Raw genomic sequence first — 22,655 nt, 5'->3', positions numbered from 1 at the left:
GGCCCCCCAGCTGCGGGCGCCCGGCCGCTGGCTGCGCTAGGACTCTCAGCCGCCGGTCGCCGCGGGCTGGTGGGGAGGGAGGAGGGAGAGGGCCCGGGAGCCTGGCGCCCGCCCGGGCGCAGCGCGGCATGTAGCTGCGGGCGCCCGCGTGAGGGTGTCGGCCGGGGGCCCCGCCATGGCTGGGAAAGACAGTGGGAACCTGAAGACGGTGAGGCTGTGGCGGGACGCCGCCCTGCGCGCCAGGAAGCTGCGGAGCAACCTGCGCCAGCTCACGCTCAGCGCGGCCGGGGGCTACCCGGGGGCCGGCGCCGAGCAGCTCGACTCCCCCGACGCCCCCCAGCTCGTGCTGCCGGCCAACATCGGGGACATTGAGGTGCTGAACCTGGGCAACAACGGCCTGGAGGAGGTGCCCGACGGGCTGGGCTCGGCGCTGGGCAGCCTGCGCGTCCTGGTCCTGCGCAGGAACCGCTTTGCCCGGCTGCCCCCAGCCGTGGCCGAGTTGGGCCACCACCTCACCGAGCTGGACGTGAGCCACAACCGGCTGACCGCCCTGGGCGCCGAGGTGGTGAGTGCCCTGCGGGAGCTGCGCAAGCTCAACCTCAGCCACAACCAGCTGCCCGCCCTGCCCGCCCAGCTGGGTGCGCTGGCCCACCTGGAGGAGCTGGACGTCAGCTTTAACCGGCTGGCACACCTGCCCGACTCCCTCTCCTGCCTCTTCCGCCTGCGCACCCTTGACGTGGACCACAACCAGCTCACTGCTTTCCCCCGGCAGCTGCTGCAGCTGGCGGCCCTGGAGGAGCTGGACGTGTCCAGCAACCGGCTGCGGGGCCTACCTGAGGATATCAGTGCCCTGCGCGCCCTCAAGATCCTCTGGCTGAGCGGGGCCGAGCTTGGCACTCTGCCCAGCGGCTTCTGCGAGCTGGCCAGCCTCGAGAGCCTCATGCTAGACAACAACGGGCTGCAGGCTCTGCCCGCCCAGTTCAGCTGCCTGCAGCGACTCAAAATGCTCAACCTCTCCTCCAACCTCTTTGAGGAGTTCCCTGCCGCGCTGCTGCCCCTGGCTGGTCTGGAGGAGCTCTACCTTAGTCGCAACCAGCTCACCTCAGTGCCATCCCTGATCTCGGGCCTGAGCCGGCTGCTCACCCTCTGGCTGGATAATAACCGCATCCGCTACCTGCCCGACTCCATTGTGGAGCTGACAGGCCTGGAGGAGCTGGTGCTGCAAGGGAACCAGATCGCCGTGCTGCCGGACAACTTCGGCCAGCTCTCCAGGGTGGGCCTGTGGAAGATCAAGGACAACCCGCTGATCCAGCCCCCCTACGAGGTCTGCATGAAGGGGATCCCCTACATCGCTGCCTACCAGAAGGAGCTGGCTCATTCACAGCCAGCGGTGCAGCCCCGCCTAAAGCTTCTTCTGATGGGCCACAAGGCTGCAGGGAAGACCTTGCTCCGTCACTGCCTCACTGAGGGGAGAGTGGAGGGAAACCAAGGAGGAGGGGACAAGGAAAAGAGCTACCCCCCTTCCGCTCCTTCTGGGAGCAAAGGCATTGAGGTGACCAGCTGGACAGCTGATGCTTCCCGGGGCCTGCGGTTCATTGTGTATGATTTAGCTGGTGATGAAAGTTACGAGGTGATCCAGCCCTTCTTCCTCTCCCCAGGAGCCCTTTACGTGCTGGTGGTGAACCTGGCCACCTACGAGCCCCACCGCTTTCCCACTGCCGTGGGCTCCTTCTTGCATCGGGTGGGGGCCCGGGTGCCCCATGCCGTGGTGTGCATCGTGGGCACGCACGCAGACTTGTGCGGGGAGCGGGAACTGGAGGAGAAGTGCCTGGACATTCATCGCCAGATTGCCGTGCAGGAGAAGCATGATGCAGAGGGGCTCAGTCGGTTGGCCCAGGTGGTGGACGAGGCCCTGGCCCGGGACTTTGAGCTGCGCTCTGCCAGCCCCCATGCGGCCTACTATGGGGTTTCAGACAAGAACCTTCGGCGACGCAAGGCCCATTTTCAGTACCTGCTCAACCACCGGCTGCAGATCCTCTCCCCGGTATTGCCTGTTAGCTGTAGGGACCCTCGCCAGTTACAGCGCCTGCGGGACAAACTGCTCTCGGTAGCTGAGCACAGGGAGATCTTCCCCAATTTACACCGAGTACTGCCTCGATCGTGGCAGGTGCTGGAGGAACTGCATTTCCAGCCACCTCAGGCACAGCGACTGTGGCTCAGCTGGTGGGACTCGGCGCGCCTGGGCCTGCAGGCTGGTCTGACTGAGGACCGGCTGCAGAGTGCCCTTTCTTACCTGCACGAGAGCGGCAAGCTGCTCTACTTTGAGGACAGCCCAGCCCTCAAGGAGCACGTCTTCCACAACCTCACCCGCCTCATCGACATTCTCAATGTCTTTTTCCAGAGGGATCCTTCCTTGCTGCTGCACAAGCTGCTTCTAGGGACCAGCGGTGAGGGTGAGGGTGAGGACGAAAGCTCCCCACTGATGGCGATGCCCACCCCGGGTCAGGAACTGCTCCGGGCCACCCAGCTCCATCATTATGTGGAGGGCTTTCTGCTTCACGGGCTCTTGCCAGCGCATGTCATTCGGCTGCTGCTGAAGCCTCACGTCCAGGCCCAGCAGGACTTGCAGCTGCTGCTGGAGCTGCTGGAGAAGATGGGACTCTGTTACTGCCTCAATAAACCCAAGGGCAAGCCTTTGAATGGGTCCACGGCTTGGTACAAGTTCCCATGCTATGTGCAGAATGAGGTGCCCCATGCAGAGGCCTGGATTAATGGGACCAACCTGGCCGGGCAGTCTTTTGTGGCTGAGCAGTTGCAGATTGAATATAGTTTTCCCTTTACCTTTCCACCTGGCTTGTTTGCACGCTACAGCGTCCAGATCAACAGCCACGTGGTGCACAGATCGGATGGGAAACTTCAGATCTTTGCATATCGAGGGAAGGTTCCCGTGGTGGTCAGTTACAGACCTGCCAAGGGGGTTCTGCAGCCAGACACTCTGTCCATTGCCAGCCATGCATCATTACCAAATATATGGACGGCATGGCAAGCCATAACCCCCTTGGTGGAGGAACTGAATGTCCTACTTCAGGAATGGCCTGGACTGCACTACACCGTGCACATTCTCTGTTCTAAGTGCCTTAAGAGAGGGTCGCCCAATCCGCACGCTTTCCCGGGTAAGTGAAGAGAGGGTTGGGGCTCTTCCGTGGCAATGGTTTAAGATGCATTTTTTGAAGATACTTGTTTTTCATTTATTTGATTATTTTCTTAACGTCACAGGTTCCCCAGGAAAAATTTTCAGGGTAAATACAAGGCAGGTGAGGGGATAAGCAAAAGACAGTAAATACCTGAGCGAAATGCAATAATCCCCAGTATCATACTCTCCCAATAAAAAGACCCAGACTTCAAAAGTGGTTTCCAGTCCCACTTTTGGATTTTGGATCTCCTTTTCCCTTTTCCCAGTTGAGCCTACCTTTCATGGAAGGAATTTCATCCGGTTGAACAGAAGATGGGTCGTGTCTGACATTAGCCTCGTGTTGAGCACTGGGTTATTGGCGCATCTTAGACACATCTCCAAGGGGTGCTCTCAGCTTAAGATGTCATTGTCACCATCTTTTGTTTGAATTCAGTGTAATCATAACGTAAAAATTATTGCTCATTTTTCTGAGGAAATTCTAGAGAAGAATGTTTTGTAATCAGGGTGAATGATGGATTAGTAAAGACAAAAAAAATTTCAGTCTGAAATGCGTGACTAAGTGCTGGGATCTCTGTTACCCAGCACACTGGAAGGCAGGGAGGATGCATTACTGAAATCTCTGAGGGGAGTTTCCTGGGTATTTCCTGCCAATTTCATGCTTTCTAGAGGTCTAAAGGTTCGCTTTTTGCTAAGTGTTAAGAGAGTGGAGCTTTTTGGTAATACTTTGTAAGAAATGGAAGGAACAAAAAGCTGACAAGAGTTTTGTGTATGTGTGTGTGTTTGTGTGTGTGTGTTTTCCTTTTTCTCTTTTGGGGAATGTTTTGCAACAGGCTTTTTTTCTGTTTTACTTTTTTAAACCATTATAGGTGAATGGGAGAATTCCAAGGCTAGTGGTCTGGGATTTTCTCAGCGTGGTTAATTGATATTGTGAGTCTTTAGTTGGGCATGTGTCCATTTTTCACACTGGAGCGTTCTTTAAAACAATGCTGATTTTGGGGGTGCAGGCGTGGTTGACAGCATTCCAAGTGACCTGAGGACAAGCCCCCATGACAGCATCATGGCCCATTTCTCCCCTCGGTCCCCACCCCCGGGGCTCATTGAGCGGTGCTGAAATGAAAGTCTGCCAGCCACGCTGATCTTTGTCCTAGTCTGAATGCAACTCGTAATGGTATCAGGAAGCAACTGGACACCAGTATTTCCAGGGTTTACATCTTCCTGTTGCCCTAGATCTAGACTGAGTTTAATTCTCCGCTTGAAAAAAGCCTTCATATTCAGTTACCAGTCAATTGAGCTGTCCATTGTGAATGATTATCTGGTGTCTTGTCATTGTCCGTGACTTGGTAGACCCTTTAGTTTGTTTTATATTTGCCTTTGTACCTCAGTCACAAAAGCAAATACTTCTTTATTGTGTTACTAGATTGAATAAAGTGGTTGGGAGTTACATAGTCATGGAGTCGCTTAGTGAAGGAGCTGCCTCCGCTGATTCATCATCTAAAGATGGAGCATTAATGTATCTGTTATTATCAACAAAGGGAAAGACCCAGATTATTGGACAAGTGAAGATCTGTGGGGAGAATTCCAAGAACTTGGAGGAGTAAACCATGAGGCTGGAATTTTTTTTTTTTTCTCCTAACCTCAGCTCTTTATTTTTTATTTTCAATAGTCGTGAATTCCACCAACAAGCATGTGCCACACTGTAGACACCAAGAGCCCATTCTCTTGCTATTGTTTTGCCTGTTTGTCTTTCAAAGGAGGGACACCTGGTTTGCAATCTTGGCTGTAAGGAAAAGATGATTTGCTTACTGTAAAAAAACAAGTGGTTGAAAATTGTCGAATTATCTTATCTATCGAGTAGGCATAAGTCATTAGTTGTTTTTGTAATAGAGATGGTGTGTTTCTGTCTTATTTATGGTCAGAGAACTAAGTTATCTTTTTTGGTTCGTTTAGGAGTATATTTCTTTGAAAAGTAGCAAAGGGCACAGAGTAGCGGAAAACCATGATTATGGTACATTCATGACATTAAGAGGACAGGGATGTAACTGTATGGTGACAGATGTGAACTAGACAGCATCGAAATCATTTTGCAATGTACACAGATACTGAATCCTTATGTTATTTATCTGAAACTAATATGTTAAATACACCTCAATAAAACAAATAGGTAAAAGAAGATAGGAAAAAACACATTTTTCTCTCCCAGATTTTTCTGTAACAGCCATCATTTGATAGTATTTATCCCAATTCTGAAAGATGTGGGAAGAGCTAAAATGATAAACAACTAGAAGGCATCGTAGGAACAGAGTTATAATGTTGGGTGTTCAGTTAGTTAGGGCATATGTTTAAAAATATGTTTGAGTCCCTAGGTTATTAAAATATATTTTCAGTCAGCTAAAAGCTTGGAATCTATTGGTAGCCTTTCTGTCTTTTTAAAAAGTCATTTTGTATTTTAGAGACGTTGAAAGAATTTGTTACGTGGTTTTATATTCAATTAACTTGTCAAGTTCCCTTGAAAACTATAGATTGTATTTATTTATTTGAGAGAGAGCATGAGTGGGGTGGATGGGCAGAGGGAGAGGGAGAAGCAGACACCCCGCCAAGTGGGGAGCCCAATGCAGGACTCAATCCTAGGACCCTGAGGTCACAACCTGAGCTGAAGTCAGATGCTTAACTGACTGAGCCACCCAGGTGCCCATCCCCTGTAAACTCTTAACAGTTTTAGATAGGATGGCATGAAATTGAGGGAGAATGTTTTGTGGACCATTTGCTTTGTGTGGGGGGGGGCAATTTTAAGTTATTAGTTTTTAAAATCGGTACTTTTTCATAGAAATGACTTGAGCAGAAAACTGGCAGAGAAATTTGAGACCCATTAAAACAAAGTTTAATGGGGAAAAATTCATTTATTTATTTCAGTGGTGACAAGGTAGATTTTTAATTTTTTCAACTTCAGGACATTAAAATAAGAATAATAGCAAATTACTGTCTCCCTTAATTTTATACAGAAGAAATGTAAAGTTGCATTACTATCTTTTAAAGGTTTATTGGGGGGTCGCGTGTGAGGAGCCTGATTGGTCCTGTTCAATGTCAAAAGGACCCTGCATTTTCTGGCCTGAGCTGCACTCGTGCAGTTGGCCTAGAGAGAGAGAGAATGCTGGATTTCTCTTTTCTGATTCTGGTTTGCAAAAGAAATGTGATGTTTTGGAAACTCCTCAGCCAATGACCACTTGGTTTTAAAAGTTCTAGTGAGGGGTGGCGGGGTGGCTCTGTCGGGGAAGCGTCTGCCTTCGGCTCAGGTCCTGATCCCAGGGTCCTGGGATCGAGCCCCGAGTGGGGCTCCCTGCTCAGCGGGAAGTCCGCTTCTCCCTCTCCCTCCGCCCCTTCCCCCTGCTCCTGCACTCTCTCGCTCAAAGAAAGAAAGAAAGAAAAATCTTAAAAAAAAAAGTTCTAGTGAAAAAAGATCTCCTCATGTTGTTAGAGACATTACCTATTTATCTTATTTAAGCTGAAAGGGTTGTGTGACAAAGATGCTTTTGGAAACTCAAAAGAGGTTAGACAGAGCCTGAGTGTCAGCTGTGTGTTTGCCCGCTTTCTCCAGGTACTGACCTCCTGGCAGCTTTTGCCAGCCAGGCGTCCTCCTTGTTTCTTGGTGGGATGTTCTTGTCCTAGGGGAAGTTTCTTCCAGTGGACTATTTATTTATGCTTTTGTTGTTTTCTGCCAACAGAGCATCTAAACCAGAAGAGCTGAATACTCTGGAGGTTGGATGATGTGTCGCGTATTGAGTCACGTGTGGAAGCTAGGATATAGGTCCAAGTGAGACGCCAGCCCTCTGATATTCCATTCAAGGGGTGGAATGAAGGACACGTGTTTTTAAATTGGAAGAGTGGGTCTTAGGGAGTTGAACTTGGCTTGCATGTGATTTTTCACTAAATATCCTACTCTCCAAATCACTAAAGGTCGTTTTTAGAGATAATTAGGAAGCAACCCAAAGCAGTAGACAGAGAATTAGCATAGGGTCACCATTACGTTTGGTCTCTTTCATTCACTCAGTGACTCGATGCCGTTCTCCGTCTCCTGAGTGCCTTTTGCCCTTGTTCCATTTCTTGTACCCTGTATACCTCTGGGGCACTCAGCATATTCCGCCTCGCTCTGTTGGTGTTTCTGGATGTCATACTATCGCTTTGATTCGGTTGTTCCCTTGCTTCCTCTGAGCAGGAGACCCGCCTGAGGCTTTGTGGCTTTTGTAAGAGCTCAGATGTTTGCGGAATGATTGTTTGGTCTTTTGTGAGAAATACCTTTTTATTTTTCTTGTTATTCACATGCTCTGTCAAATACCCAGGTGGCCCAGTAGTGATCATCTTGCTTTGTCCTGTGTCCCAACTTCCCTCTTCCACCCGGCAAATGTCCCTCTGGTGTTTCCATTGTGTTTGTATTACTGGTCTTTCCCCTGAATGGGCCCTTCATTTTGACCACTGAAGCAAAGGAGAATTCTTGCCTTATTATAGCTCAGTTTTAGAGTTACTGGAATTTGAGCATGACCTAGTTGTTTGGATTGAATTAGTCATTGTTTTTAATTTCACAAAGGTTATTAAATATCTTTTTTAGTTTAGCTTTATTAACATTGCTGCCTCTTGGTTTTTATTTTGTGAGCAGTCCTCTTTGAACTCTCGTGGGCTTTGTTTCATATAAAAATCAAAACCTTAATCATGCAGTGGGAGAGAGAAATACCATGCATGACAGAAATCAAAGACTTGAAAGGCCTTTGGAATATTTAAATTATTTTAAGTATTAGGTGCCTCTTCTTTAAACTCTAGAATAGAATCTCAAGCCCATCTCTGCACAAGTAGTTTAGAATTGCCTTCGAGAAAGTATTTATTTGTTAGCAGATGTTTTATGTCATGCTCTGCTGCATGCTTATCTTACTCCCCTGTAAACCTCCCTTGTTCTTTTTCTTAATCATTTACTTCATTTTACCACCTCAAATGTTGTTTGGGGGATTAGGTGAGAGAATGTGTTGAGGAAAAGTTGTTTTCTGTGTCTCTGAAGAAGTGAGGGGGTGTGGGGCTTTATAATACAGGAGAGGGGTGCAGGCTGGTGCTGGGGTGAACATTTCTGGTTGCTTTCTCCATTCACCCATTAACTTGCTTCTCCCCTTGGGAGCCTGTTTTGATTAAGGACCTGGTCATTCATCTATTAGGGTGCTTTAAAAAAAAAAAAAAAGCCAGGGCAGGTGCTGACCTCCTGTCTTACGCTCACTTGGCTCCTGCAGCTTTGCACTCCCGTGCCCGGGGGTGGAGAGGAGAGTTGCTTTGTGTTTCCAGGCTCTGTGGAAAGGACATCGGGTAGGGTCTGCTCGGGGCAGGCCCAGCCAGGTTTCTGCTCTCCCTGGTTCAGCCTCTCTGATTGCAAAACCGGTGGCTGCTTGGCTGTCGGGCTTACATTCTTCTGGGGGCTGGCTACCTTCGCTTTAGTGGGTTGGAGGGGTGAGGCCCCATTTTGGCCTGCATTCCCCAGTTCTGTTCTTGAATTAAAGAAGCTGCTCTCTGACCCCCGATCGGCTTCTCATGGCTGCACAGCCTGTAGAACCCAGAGTGACCTGTGGGCATGTCAGACAGCCCCAGGGCACGTATGAGCTCATTCTCCACAAAAACTGTCTCCCATGGAAGGTATGGCGGTATGACTCCGTGGTTACATCCCTTCCTTCGAGTTCTGATGTTCCCTGTGAGGGCCCAGCATTCCTGGACAGTGCCTGGCACAGGGCCGAGAAGGTTGAAGGTGGGCGGGGGGGGGGGGGTTTCAGTAGAGATTGGTTATTTTTAAAGAACTCAAGAAATTCTAGTGTTTCGTGATCGATTCCTTGGCAAGGTGCTTTTTTGGGTTGTTTATCATGATCTTTACCTCCAAGTGTGATTTTTAAGGTAAACGTATATAATTCGCCCATGTGATTTTTCTGGTACCTCTGTTCCTGCGTCCTATATATGTCCCCTAGCTCAGACAGAAATGGCAGAGGGGTGGGCAAAGGAGCAGCTCCCTGGGAAGTCAAGGTGAATGAAGTGCAGAAGCTGGGTTCAGAAAGCCCTCTTCCCTCTGATCTCACATTTGCTCTCCTCCTCCAGTCAGCGAGCCCTGCCACCACCCCCTGCCCCCCTACCATTCCATAGCTTGCTCCTTCTAACTCATCCCCGACCCTGCCTTGACCTTGTCCTCTAGACATGCGGAGCGTAGGTGAGGAGAGTGAATGTGTGGCGGGGTGGTGGTGGTGGTGGTGGTGGTAGTGGTGGTGGTGGTCCAGGGAAGAGGTTTTCCATGGTTTGTACCAGCTGTTTGCCTCCTTCCCCATGCTGCTGCTTTCCAGAAGCTCTGCAAGGAGGTCGGGTTGCGGGTTGGAGTTCACAAAAGCCTGGAAGAGTTGCGGGCTGTCCTGAATGCAGACGTGTTTCTGTGTGTGCTCTGTGCTACGGGTAACAACTCCCAGACACCGCGGCCAGCAGGCCTGACTTATTTGTGGAAAGGGAGGAGGAACATTTTTTTAGTTATTTTTATTTTTGGCCCTGGAATCCTGAAAACATTTTCTCATTTTTCCTTTCTCATGATAATCTCTTAGCTGACAATTCTGGTGCTTGTTTTCTTAAGGAGTTAAGTTAGTGAAAAACCACCAACAAACTTTTTTTCCCCTTTAGCCTTATAATTTACAGAAGGCAAAGAACACAAAAGGAGAAAGAAAGTGGGAGTGGGAGAGAATGAGCAGGAGGGAGTTGGTGGGGCACTGCTGGGCACTGGCCGAGGCTTCCAGAGGGCCTTGTGAGCCTGGAGGCTGTTTCACTCCCTTCAGGGAGGAACTTCTTGCTCTAGACAGGCAGCCCCGGGCACCCAGGCTGTTCCAGCTGTTTCCGTTGCTTTTGTAGCTCTTCGCACAAGGGCACTTGGGAGAAGCGCAAGGAGGAGAAGAAAGCTGGGCTTGTGTCAGACGCTCTTCGGAGGTTCCTGTTTTGTGTGGGTCTTTCTGCCTTTTGAGTGGCCGGCTTACTGCTCCTTTCCCCTCTACTTCTTCCTCCTGTTTTGTAAATCAAAATCCATATAACATGAAATGAAGTCTTTTTAAGTAAACGGTTCCTTTTTTTTTTTTTCTTCAAGATTTTTATTTATTTGACAGAGAGCGGGAGAGAGAGCGAGAGAAAGCAGCAGAGGAGAGGGAGAGGCAGACTCCCTGCTGAGCAGAGAGCCCGATGCAGGCTCCATCCCGGGACCCCGGGATCATGACCTGAGCTGAAGGCAGATGCCAAACCGACTGAGCCACCTAGGCGTCCCCAAGTAAACAATTCCATGGCATTTAGTGCGTTCACACTGTCGTGGCCCTCACACCTTAAGTCAAGTGCTCCTTGAAGCAAGGAGCAGGGGACGCTGGTGGCTTCCTTTCTGGGCCAGATAGACTAGAAAATTCTCTCATCAGGCTCTTTGCGGCAACTTTCCTTCTGAGGCATGACTTGAGAAGAGTAGGGCTTTTTACGCTGCGCCTTGAGATGCCATGTTGATGAACGTCTTTTCATATGGCCTCAGTGAGAATCCTCTTACTCGGTGTTGATGAGAGGATAGAAAGTAGCTCATGGGCCTTCCAGTCTGTTCTGTGGCATTTGTGATTTAATGGGGGGCTGACAGTAAAGAACACATAGAAGAGAAGCATATGTAAGTACTGTATAATCAGTTGTCTTCTTCTGTGCAGTGCTGGGTTTTTGTTTTTTAGCATTTTATTTATTTGAGAGAGAGAGCAGAGAGAGCATGGGGAGGGGTGGGCAGAGGGAGAGAGAGAAGCAGGCTCCCTGCCGAGCAGGGAGCCTGATGCAGGGCTCAATCCCAGGACCCTGGGATCATGACCTGAGCGGAAGGCAGACGCTTCACTGACTGAGCCACCCAGGTGCCCCGCGGTGCTGTTTTTCTACAAAAATTTTGAGTAGGGCTCTGGAATGATTGGCAAGACCATAGGCAGTAGAGTTAAGGGGATGGACTTGCATTGAAATGAAATTAGGTTATTACTAGATCAGACAGACATGTGTACCGTAAGTTTATTAGCCAGATTCTGTCATTAATCACTTGAAATGCCTGCTGTATACAGAGGTCTGTACTGAGCTAGGAGTTGGAGAATAAAATAAAATAAATATATGGCCTAGGGAGCTGAGTTGGGATTTTGGTTGATTTAATTTTTGATTCTTGTATATATGGAGTCTGACAACATATGGAGAAATTCATTTGCAAGTTTGAATAATTACTGAAAAAGAAAACCTGGCTTTTGATTTTTCCTAAAAAAAATGAGACTGTACTGAGAAAAGTCGGCTACCACTTTGAATTTGCTTGACATAGAGGAGTAGGTGGGAAGTGATGCCCAAGCCATTCTCTTCCGCTGATTTTCAGTTTGGATCATTTGTTTGCAAGCAATCTCAAGCAGATCTTGGAGAGCGCTCGGTGAAGCACACGCACTGTAGGTGAGGCTTTCTAAAAACTTTGAAAACACATCCGCTTTTCTGAGGGGGAAGAGTGCCTTCTGCTCAGGAGCCTTCACACTGCTCAGAACCACTTACGGATTTGCTTCTTTTTGAGAGGGATTGAAGCGAACAGTCATTTCTGACACCCAAGATTTATGGACACCGCCTCCAAAGACAGTACACATTAAATTGGATGCTGTTATGATAAAAATATATGGTTGCTGCTTACAGTTTTCTTTGTTGAAGGAAGCTTTGTGGAGGTGGCTTTCTGTTCTTAGCAGGTTAAATGGTGAGAGAATTAAAGAGTTAAATTTTCTTAGATCCTCCCCACCCTGAAAATGAAGTGTTTCTATTAGTCTGTGTTACAGTGGTCGTGAATTTGGGTGTAACAAAACAAGCCTCTTTCTTGACTTTCTTTCTTTTTTTTCCTTCCTTTTTTTTTTTTTTTTTTTTTTTTTTTCTTTCTTTTTTTTTTTTTTTTTTTTTTTTTTTGGAAAAGAGAGTTTAAAAAAAAAGTAGTGGAGAGAGAATATAATAAAATCAGAAAAAATGATATTTTCCCAGGGACTGTTGTTTGACTTAACAACTTTGTTGTTGTTTCAGTAAGATTTTTATTTTTCATGCCATAAAGGTTATTATTGTATTAATCATCACACCAGGCTTTCCAAGGGTGTAGGCTTGGGAAGACTGTGGGAGTCAGGGACACTGCCGAGTTCCCAGCATGGTGGAGAGACAGTGCTAAGTGCCTCTTATTGGATTATCTCATTTAATCCTCCCAGCAATGCTGGGGGCTAGGCACGATCACTGTCCTCATGTGCAGGTGGAGAAATCGAGGTTTAGAAAGTGAAGGGGCTGCCCCAGAATGAGAGCGCTCTGGGATTTCAGCCCTGACCCTCTGCTCCTACCCATTGCCCTGCTCTGGCCCTCAGGGTTAGGCTGCCCACTGCTTCTTCCTACATGCACCAGCTTCTCTCTTCACTTCTCCTTTTTCCTCCATGTCCGTTCTGTAGCCCTGAGCACTGGGCCTATGGGGTCTGCTAATGCATAGGACCTGCCCATGTGAAGATCAGCGGGGTCACAGTCAGGTGCTGGGGAGAAATAGGGTCTCAGAGAGGTTCCTGGAGGACCACAGTGCAGCTGAGTATTAAAGGGTGATTTCCAGTTAACTACATGAAGGAGGTGGGGAGGGTATTTCAAATTAGAGTGGGATTTAAAAAGTCAGGGGTTGGAGAGTGAGACAGATGGGTCAGCATGCCATGCCTGGGGGTGGGCGTGTGCATGAAAGCATTTAGCTATCGTATTAAGGAAGAGGCTTCTTCATTTAAGTTACACTTATGAACTGATAAAAGTTTGCCAGAGACCGTTGTCGGCCCACACCCTAGAGTTGGAATCATCGTCCTAGCCCATTCCTGTTCCATCAGACAGCACCGTGTTCAGACCATGGAAGAGATTTATGGCTGGGAGAATGGAAGGGCAGTTTCCAGTGATTTGCTCAGACTTATAATCAAGTTGTTCCTGGGCCGACAGAACACCTGTCCCGTAGATCCATGTCCGAGCCCGCCACTGGCCACTTTCTCCACATCTGAGAACAGGGTGAAAAGGAGAGTTGGTTATTCTAACAGGCAGGTGGCCACATGCCTCCATAATCCCTGGGAATGTATCCGAGAACATCGATTTTCCTCCCTCTAAATCTTACCATGACAGATCATGCAGTAGAGGCGAATTTGGCCGTAACACAATTAGCATGTGATTGTGGGCTAAATTTCAGCGTCTTCTCTTTGTGCTTTTTGTGACACCACTGACTGAAAATACTGTTTTTTTTTTAAATTAATTTTGCAGTAATGGAATACCATATTTTGTGCGTATCATTTGTTTGGGCACCACTTCCCACACCCTGCCAGCGTTTGGTCACCTTGTTAGTTGCCGCGTGCTACTTTGTCCTTCCTTGCCTCGTAGTTGATCAAAATATACTCAATTACATTTTAATTGAAATCCTAGGAAGTGGAAGATATTTTAAATGTTTATTTTGTATTTTGTTCATATGTACTTTCTCTTTTGAGTTGAAACACTTGGAATTTTGTGTGGCATTTTATTTTATTTTTTTATTTTTTTATTTTTAAAGATTTTATTTATTTATTCGACAGAGAGAGAGACAGCCAGCGAGAGAGGGAACACAAGCAGGGGGAGTGGGAGAGGAAGAAGCAGGCTCATAGTAGAGGAGCCTGACGTGGGGCTCGATCCTTTAACGCCGGGATCACGCCCTGAGCCGAAGGCAGACGCCCAACCGCTGTGCCACCCAGGCGCCCCTTGTGTGGCATTTTAAAACGGAAGCATTATAATATGGTGCTTACATGCAGGGGGCTCTTCAGTGGAGGGCTGGGTTGGATTCCCTGTTAGCGGTGTGACTTGGGGGATCATAACAGTTTCTGTGTCATACGGTGGTCCTGAGGCCCGGGTTCATACATATAAAATGCTTAGAACAATGCTTGACATACTGCAGGAGCTCAATAGATGTTAGCTGCTGCTGCTCTTACTAAGGTTATTCTAGAAAGTGCAAGTCTAAACATATATTTGGAAATCTGATAAGCTTATGGATAAAACTCCCCCTTTTTTGTGGAAGGAGTGTGATCCCTCATCATGAACACCTTAGGCTCTTTTGAAAATGCTTTTTCCCCTTTATTATAACATACATAAATTTGAAGGGTGACAGGAAAAAAATTACTCATGACTGATATCTAATGTCGTTAATTAACACAAGTTACTCAATTTTTTTCAAGTTTTTCCTCCCTTAATCTTAAATTTATTAAAACAGGTAGCTGTAATCCCATTGTATAAATAATTTAAATAGTTTTTTTTTGTTTTTAACCTAAGTAAATGATCATGAATATGGTTTCATGTTATCAGTATTTACACAATAATTATAAATGCTTGCATAACAATACATTAAGGGGATCTTTAGCTTTATTTAACCACTGGACTCTTAAGTTGTTTCAAGTTTTTGTTGTTACGTGTAATTCTCTGATGGCTATATTTCTTTATAAAAGCTCTTTCTTATTTGGGCAATAATTCCAAAGTGGAATCATTGGGTGAAAGGCAAGGATGTCTAAGGCCCAATACATGTCTCCACTGCTCTCCATGATGGGTCACAATTCATAGTCACACCTGCTGAGGACACGAGATTGATTTCATTGTACTTCCTCAGTATTGGGTATCATCTCAAAAATGCACTAACATTTGATGGAAAACAATACTTCACTGGTGGTTAAAACTTTTAATTAATGAAACTGAGTGTTTTCCTCTATGAATGTTGCCTAATTTTGTTGCTTCTTTTGTGAATTGCTTAATAATATCTTTTGGCATCATCTTCATGGTACTTTTCTTTTTCTGTTTTTAATCACAATGATTTCTTATTTCTTACAACCACAGACTTCGATTTATATTAACTCTTTGCTAGTATTCAAGATAATAACCTTTTGTCTCTTGCACATAAGGTATTTATTTTCTAGTGTACTTCCCTTCCAGGGTTGAAAAACATTTGATATCTTGATGTTTTAAATTTTATCCAATACAATCTATTGATCATTTCCTCATGATCCAATGAAATACCATTATTCTTTTTCTGAATACAGAGAAGTAACAGAAGGACTCATAGAGAACCATATTCTCTCCACCCATACAACTTCCACCAGTAACAAAAAACTAATATCTGTATGTGGATGGTATGTTCGAAAGCCAAATCCCATCTCTCATAACCCTTACCCTGAGTTTTCTTTCTCCTCTGTGAAATGTTTCTTGTGATTTCTTCTCAGGAAAAGAAAGCATATATTTGCATATATTTTAAACTGAAAGAGATAATGCTATACTCCTTGTTTTGCACCTTGCAGTGGGTGACTTAAAACTCTATTTTGGAGATGTTCTCATATGAGTAGTTACAGATGTATTGTATGTCTGTATATCAATTATATTCTACCAATGGTTGTCCTGTTTGGTTGGTTGTATACTGAAAAACCTTTGATTCTCTCAAGGTTGTTTTATAAATTTTATACTAAGTAAATTCTCCGGTTTCCAGAATTTTGAGAAATCCTCAAATTTTAAAAAAAGATTTATTTATTTATATGAGAGAGAGAGAGAGCAGGGGGAGGGGCAGAGGGAGAGGGGGAGAGAGAATCCTCAAGCTGACTCCCCGCTGAATGCAGAGCCCAATGCAGGGCTCTATCCTAGGACCTTGAGATCATGACCAGAGCTGAAACCATGAGTCCAACGCTCAACTGACCAAGCCACCCAGGTGTCCCAAGAAATACTCAGTTTTATTTCCTTCAGGGTTAGTAATCCAGGTTAGTGCTTATAACAGTGTTGAGATGCAGTTAGAAAAAGACAAATAATCTGAGTCAAAATGGTGGGACTTAAAAAGGGGCCTGGGAGTTATAAAAGTTTACCTTTGTGACTTAAAATAAGGATAATCTTTTAAATTGGCTTTTGTGATGCCTACTGGAATACCATTGTTTTCAGCATGATTATGCCTTTCACAGCCTAATTCATTCATTTTGTTATTTTTTTTTAAGATTTTATTTTTTAAGCGATCTCTCCACATAGCATGGGGCTCAGACTTAACAACCGCAAGATCAAGAGTCACGTGCTCTATCAACTGGGCCAGCCAGGTGCCCCTAATTCATCCATTTTAATGTGATGTCATGTTTAGACATAGCAATACTGACAAAAATACTGACATATATAAATATATGTATATAGGTATATGTATGTATATGTATATGTATATATATATGTGTATATGTGTGTATATATATATATATATATATATATATATATATATATATATTGACTGCAGATTGGCCTGGCATTGCCGTAGTGTTTTTCATTAGGGGGGCTTGTTGCTCATGAATTGCATAGGGAGAACTGAAAAGAGAGATATGAATTTTCCAGAAGAACACTGTAATGCTCAAACAGCTCACTGGTCTGCTGAGAGCTGGGCTATTTTGTGATCAGGACACAATAACAAAAAATGAGATGCAGAGCCCCTGTGGGATGCATCTGTCCCTGTCGCTGATATTGCTCACCCCCAGCTGGCTGGTGAGTGGCCCAACCCTCTCCAGATGAAGGCAGGTGTTCTTTTGAGTTTCTTTCTTTTATCAAGCCTCTGCGACTATGTATGCCTTTTCCCTTCCTCAAGAAAAACATACGCATGCCCTCTGGTTACCATGTAACTACTGTGCATTCTCCCGATTACTACCTTGTTTCCCTCTCTTTTTCCTTGGCATAGAGAAAAGGAAAATTCACTTGTTTTCTGCTTGGTCATTTCAGGAATTTGCCTTGGAGGCTGTGGGGCCAGGCTTTGCTGCAGGCAGACAGAGCTTATCAGATCTGTTAACCTCTCTGCTACTTCTGGAAAACTGTTCATGCCTCTGAGGCTGGTCTGGGTGACTTAGTGCAGCCTTAAAAGCTTACCCGAAGAGCAGGGATGATTGCAGCGTGTTGATGACCAGAGCTATTAAAATTCTCTCACTGAGTCAAATGAATGAACAACAAACAAAACAACAACCGGGTGACTGTTGCCTTTGCAGATAAATTGCTGGATACCGGCCCCAGGTAGCCCACGTGCAGATTGGAATACTCAGGCCATCCCTATACAGGGTCCATGAATCTTCTGATTTATTGTGCCCTTTGTGATTCGAGACACGTTTATTCGTGGGGGGTTTTCCATTGAAATCAGAGCCCACTGTAAACTAGGAGCAAGAATCAGGAATCAGAATGGCTCACGTTGTTCTTTGTTAGAAAAGAATCCTGGTCCTTCAGTTGTAGACAAATATTTGCTTTTGAAGAACCCGGTGGCGTGTCGGTGGCTTTGTTCACATCCAGGCATAAACACACGCTTTCTCGCCTTCCAAGGAGGCCGGCACGTGCGTCGCACAGATAATATTATAATGCTCGGAATCTCGATGCCTGCTACTTCGAGTGTGACTAGCTTCTCACTTCTTTCACCTCCCTCTCCTCCAACGTAGCACGTTTCCATAATGGGACAGGTCTTCACCCCAAGGAGTCTCTATAGTGTCTTGTGGAGGGTGACATAGGACAAGCGTCCCATTAACTCTAGCTAGCGATGAATACTGCCATGCAGCTTCCTTGCATTATGCTAAGGCAGCATCAGAGAGAGAGGCCTGACATCTTTCATCTTTCAAAGCCAGCGGATTAAGGAGTCAAGAAGCCTGCACCTCTGGGGAGCTGCCCTGAGCCTCAGTTTCCTCCTGGCTACATGAGGAGAAATCACTCTAACCTTTCCTTTGCGCTTGTTCCTGCTCTCACAGCCTCCTTAGATGTTGTGAGGATGAAATGAATAATGGATGCCAAGTATCCAGAGAACTTTTGAACCATACAGTAAGTGCTTAATACATGTTGGCTCCTGATCCCGCTTTCTGGGCAAGGAACACCGAGGTGTAGGTTGGCTGAGTCACTTAGCCAGGTGCACAAAGTAGGTGCCAGGGCCCAGACTCCCCTTCTCCAGAGTATATGCCCTCTGTCACCACTGTGTACTGTCTTTCAGGAAAATGCTAGCTCTCCACCTGTCCAACATGGGCGGTTGGTTGAAGGAAACATGGAATAACGTGTGGGAAAAGCATGAGCACCCGAGTCTGTAGTGCTGGCCCAGAAACAGTAGCTGGCTGTCTGCAATGTGGGGGCATCGGGCAGGTGATGGGGAGTCAGAGGCGAAGAAGGTCCCGGTCCCAGGAAGCTGCAGTCTTGGCAGGCAAAGCAGGCGGTGAACGTAAATGGCGGTGCTGTGTAGTAAGGGCCGAGATGAGCACATCTCCCCGGGCCAGGAGGCTGGCTGAGGAGGGGACCTGTCTGGAGCCGGTGGGTGGGGTTGGATGCCTGAGGACAGGTCTCCGGCTGAGCAGACATGGTGCTAGGGGACTTTCTGCCAACCACCAGGGCCACTGAAATGTCATAGAGTCAGGGTGAGGGGAAGAAGGTGGGACAGATGCTTGGGCGTCAGCTCTCTTACTGCATAGTGGACATGCCGCGTACATATTATGTAGCCTGTCTACCCGATTAGCTGAGATTTGAGGCAGAATTCTTGGCAGCTCAATATAAAGCTAAAGTATTTTGATTTGATGATTCCCTTCCCCTCCCCCTCAGGGTGAGAGGGCAGTGTGGAAGGGCCACATGGGGAAGTGTCACGTTCACCTTTTGTAAGACTGGTCAGGGCAGCGTGGAAGATGGGCTTGAATGGAGTTAGTGAGGAGTCGGGGCGGCCGGGGGGGGGTGCTGTGAGGTAGATCCCACAGTAAGTGATACAGGTGTTGGGGAGCTATGGAAACTGTCCAGGATGTTAAGGAGCTGGTGTCCTAGGCCTCTCTGCCTGGGCCTGAGGGCTCAGGTGTGTCAGCTTACCTTCCTGTCAAGTTACCTTTCCTGTCTGTGAGGTGTACAGCATCTCTCTTTGATTTGGGTGAATGGGGTGGGCTGAATTGGAACCACACTGGGTGTGTGTGTGTAAAACAGAGAGCAGAAGTGATTGGAGAAGATGAATTTCAACAGGACTGATACATGTTGCTTGCTGACTTAATTGGTTTATGAGGGTTGTTTACCACCCCCCCTTCCGTGATGGATACCAAGTGAATCCTCGAAGATTTATAGTCTTCAGTTCATAAGTAATGACATTTGCAGAAAAAGAAAGTTCCGCATTTGTTCATGAATTTTGAAGAGTCTTGCAGAAATCAGAGACTTTATAAATATCTGGTAACCTCTCACCACTTTAAAATATCGAAAGGATCAGTGATGCTGATGGCAGCTTGCTCTGTGTCATGAATTATGTATGCCGCGTGCCCTGGAGTTCTTCATGGCCTTGCATAACGAATCCTCTTTTGTTCTGGCTTATTTTCTGTGGCGGTGCTTGCAAAAGAAGAGGTCAAAGCAAATGCATTACGGAGATCTGTTTGGTGCAGGATGATCGCCTTGTGCCATCCTCTTCTGTTCATTGCTTTTGTTTGTGCTTTGTTTATTCTTTCGAGAATGGGTCTGCAGCGGGGTGGGATTTGGGGAGAGTGGGAGGACAAGCCCCCCGTGTTGACAGTGTAGGTCTGGCTAATGGCAGAGCACAGCTCAGGCACACCTCCTCTTGTCTCCCTGTGCTTCTAAAGCGGTTCTCTTCTTGCCCCCTTCTCCTCGCTGTGCCCTCTTTAACTTTGTCAGAGCAAAATCTTTATGCTCTAAGAGCAGATTGGGCCTTAACTACTTCTGAGCCTAATAATTAATAAAATAAAATGGAATAAATTATTAAGAACATGCCCGTGATCTGTCCTCCCACTAATTTTCTCCAGACTCTTGAAATTAGAGAGGATTAAAAACCATGAAACCCAGCAGAGAATTGGATTGTGCTTTTTCTCCCCTTCCACCTCTCCTTCAGCAAAGATTTCTTTGGGATCTGAGAAGGATATCAAAGGTACTGTTTAAATTTCATGCATGAAGTCATGATGACTAAAAGCAGAAACCAGTTGTAACATTGCTTCTTTTAGTCATTCATCACTTCTTTCTGTAGTGAAAGCGGCTCCCAATTTTATGAGGGTGGAGCCTCTCAGACACAGATGTCACACCTGGCTCACCTGGAATTCATTAGAAAGGCCCACCCTTGTATTTCATTGTGGGTTGGTGAGCTATCTCCTCTTCCCTAAGATGATCACTCGTGGGGATGATCCAAGGCAAACATCTGAACGGTTGGGAGTGGCTCCACATCGAGGCCTGTGGCCACCCCTTGAAGTTCACGTCTACTGAGGGCTGGTACCGATGTATTAGTCACTTCTAATTCACTGTCAGTTGAAAAAGGTTGGGAGTGGTCATCTCTATGGTTAATTATGGTTTTACCTCATACTAAATTAAAAAAAAATCTTTCCAGGAGATATCATTTTTTTTAAAGATTTTATTTATTTATTTGACACAGAGAGAGCACAAGCAGGGGGAGCAGGAGCCAGAGGGAGAGGGAGAAGCAGGCTCCGCACTGAGCAGAGAGCCCAATGTGGGGCTCGATCCCAGGAGCCCCCTGGGATCATGACCCTAGCTGAAGACAGATGCTTAACTGACTGAGCAACCCAGGTGCCCCTCCAAGAAAAATCATGGAACTGTTCATCTATATTATTAACCAAAAGCTACAACACCATGCTCATGCAATAGAGAGAGATGAGATAACATCTAGAGTTAACATGTAGGTAGACATTTGTCAGGATATTTGTTCGCTTAACCCCGTATTCACTCAGCAGAAATTCACTGTGGCCTTCCAGCAATGTGGGGGCGCGGGGAAGATCTACCAGGAATCGCACTAAGAGACGTCCTTTGGGACCTTGATCTGGAAAGGGAGATGAGGCTCGTGTACAACTTAGTGGTGAGAAAGGTGTGTTGTGAATAAAGAAGTTAACACATGGTCTTTTTTCTTCTAAAGAGATCATCAGATCCCTGGGCTTTAACTCATAATTTTTGAATGACTATTAGCTCATTCTCACGTAATCATAGTTTGCATTGCTTTTAAAATCCTGGGGTTAAATTAATAATAAAGGAGGAGAAACATTGGTTATTTAAACATTTTTTTCTGTGTGATACATGTAAGGTACATCTGTACCTCCTCTTCTTTTTCTGTCATTTTAGGAAACTCTGATTTTTTTGTTTTTTTGTTTTTGTTGTTGTTTGGGTTTTTTTGCTATCTTGGGAACAGCTAAAGGCATACCTTCAGTAGTATGAGATTAATTTTTAATTTGTGCCATAAAAATGTAACGAAGTTTATATGGTGAAGAATTCAGTGGGTCTACCTACACTATTAACCGTTGTGATTTTTAATAAGACCATAGCCTTTGTTTAATAAAACCATAGCCTTTGTTTTTCTCTGCTAGTAGAGATTTGAAGAGCTCAAACCATCTGCTTTATTATCTTGTTTCCTTCAATCTGAAGTCCTGTTTTGTTCCCCATTCTCTATTATAGTAATGTGTCTTAGCAATATAGAACATTGTGTGACTATATTACGTGTAGCGGAACTGTATGAGTCCTCTCTGTCTTTTTCTGTGCCACCTTCTAAATTTTTAGTTATTTGCAAAGGATGGGATTATATGTTTAAACTTGTCTGGTGTCAGATAAATACCTCCCCATTCTCTACAGAAGGCTAATTATGCAAGTAAACGCTTATCAAATTTCATATCATGTTTTTAGTTTAGGATTCCTCAAGGTGATTACTTAGTAGGGTAGACCAGAGACATCCCAGTAGTAACATGAACATTTTCTATCACATTCAGGCAGTTCTGCCTTCTGCAGAAAACAAATGAAGCAGTTACGGTGTGTGAGACCGTGCAGGACATTGGAGAAGGAGAAGAGAATTAGTGGGCCTTTGTATCACCTATCCTTCTTACCAGCTCTGATTGTGATCTTTACTAGGTAACCATACATAGACTCCTCTTCTAAGTCCCCATTTAAACGTCGGAGTTTAATCTTCTGCAAGAACAGTTAGTTGTCAGTTAGGGAGAGCGCTTGGGGCAGGTCAAGTGGCTAGGTAGGTGCAGGTAAGTGCAGGTAAAGAGGCTGGTACTCAGTGGGTAAGCTTTCCCAAAATTGCCCAGCCAAGTCCCCAGAGACCCGGCCTTGGAGCCCCTTTGTCATCACCTCCTTTTGAGATTGGTTTGGTGCTTTTGTGTGCCTGCATTATCAGGAGAGCGGCCCGAGCAAAGAGCAAGGATAAGTGTGGCTGGAGGACCTCTGTTCTGCAGCAGGAAGAATTCCTGTCCTCGTTCCGTCTTCCCAAGTGAAATAATAGGACAGCCAACTGTTTCATACAAACCAGGCTTCTGCCCTTTTTGGACTCTGAGAATTAAATGCTTCTGAGATACTGAATGTCCAATTTGGGAACGAAAAGTAGTGGGGCTAAGGGGCTGTATGGTTTAATACTGGCAAGTCGATTTTTATAATAATTACTAGCAATTCCAGAGAAGTTCTAGGCCGC

The 22,655-nt window shown here is 46.1% G+C and overlaps 1 protein-coding gene across 5 annotated transcripts in view; it reads left to right on the top strand.

The window, feature by feature from the left end:
- The first annotated feature begins 7 nt into the window (after positions 1 to 7).
- The window catches only part of MFHAS1 (malignant fibrous histiocytoma amplified sequence 1), a 92,910-nt gene continuing 70,262 nt past the window's right edge, over positions 8 to 22,655 (top strand). For all 5 annotated transcript variants that reach the window (XR_004621882.1, XR_004621884.1, XR_004621883.1 and 2 more), the window contains exon 1: positions 8 to 3,173. Coding sequence is in view for 1 of the 5 variants with exons in the window: in XM_011227565.3 (XP_011225867.2) it covers positions 176 to 3,173 (2,998 nt within the window). In the remaining 4 variants the exon portion in view is untranslated. The remainder of the gene's footprint in view (positions 3,174 to 22,655) is intronic.

The sequence above is a fragment of the Ailuropoda melanoleuca genome, chromosome 18 (genome assembly GCF_002007445.2).
Source record: "Ailuropoda melanoleuca isolate Jingjing chromosome 18, ASM200744v2, whole genome shotgun sequence".
Lineage (NCBI taxonomy): Eukaryota > Metazoa > Chordata > Mammalia > Carnivora > Ursidae > Ailuropoda > Ailuropoda melanoleuca.
This window is presented reverse-complemented; position numbering and strand designations above follow the sequence as displayed.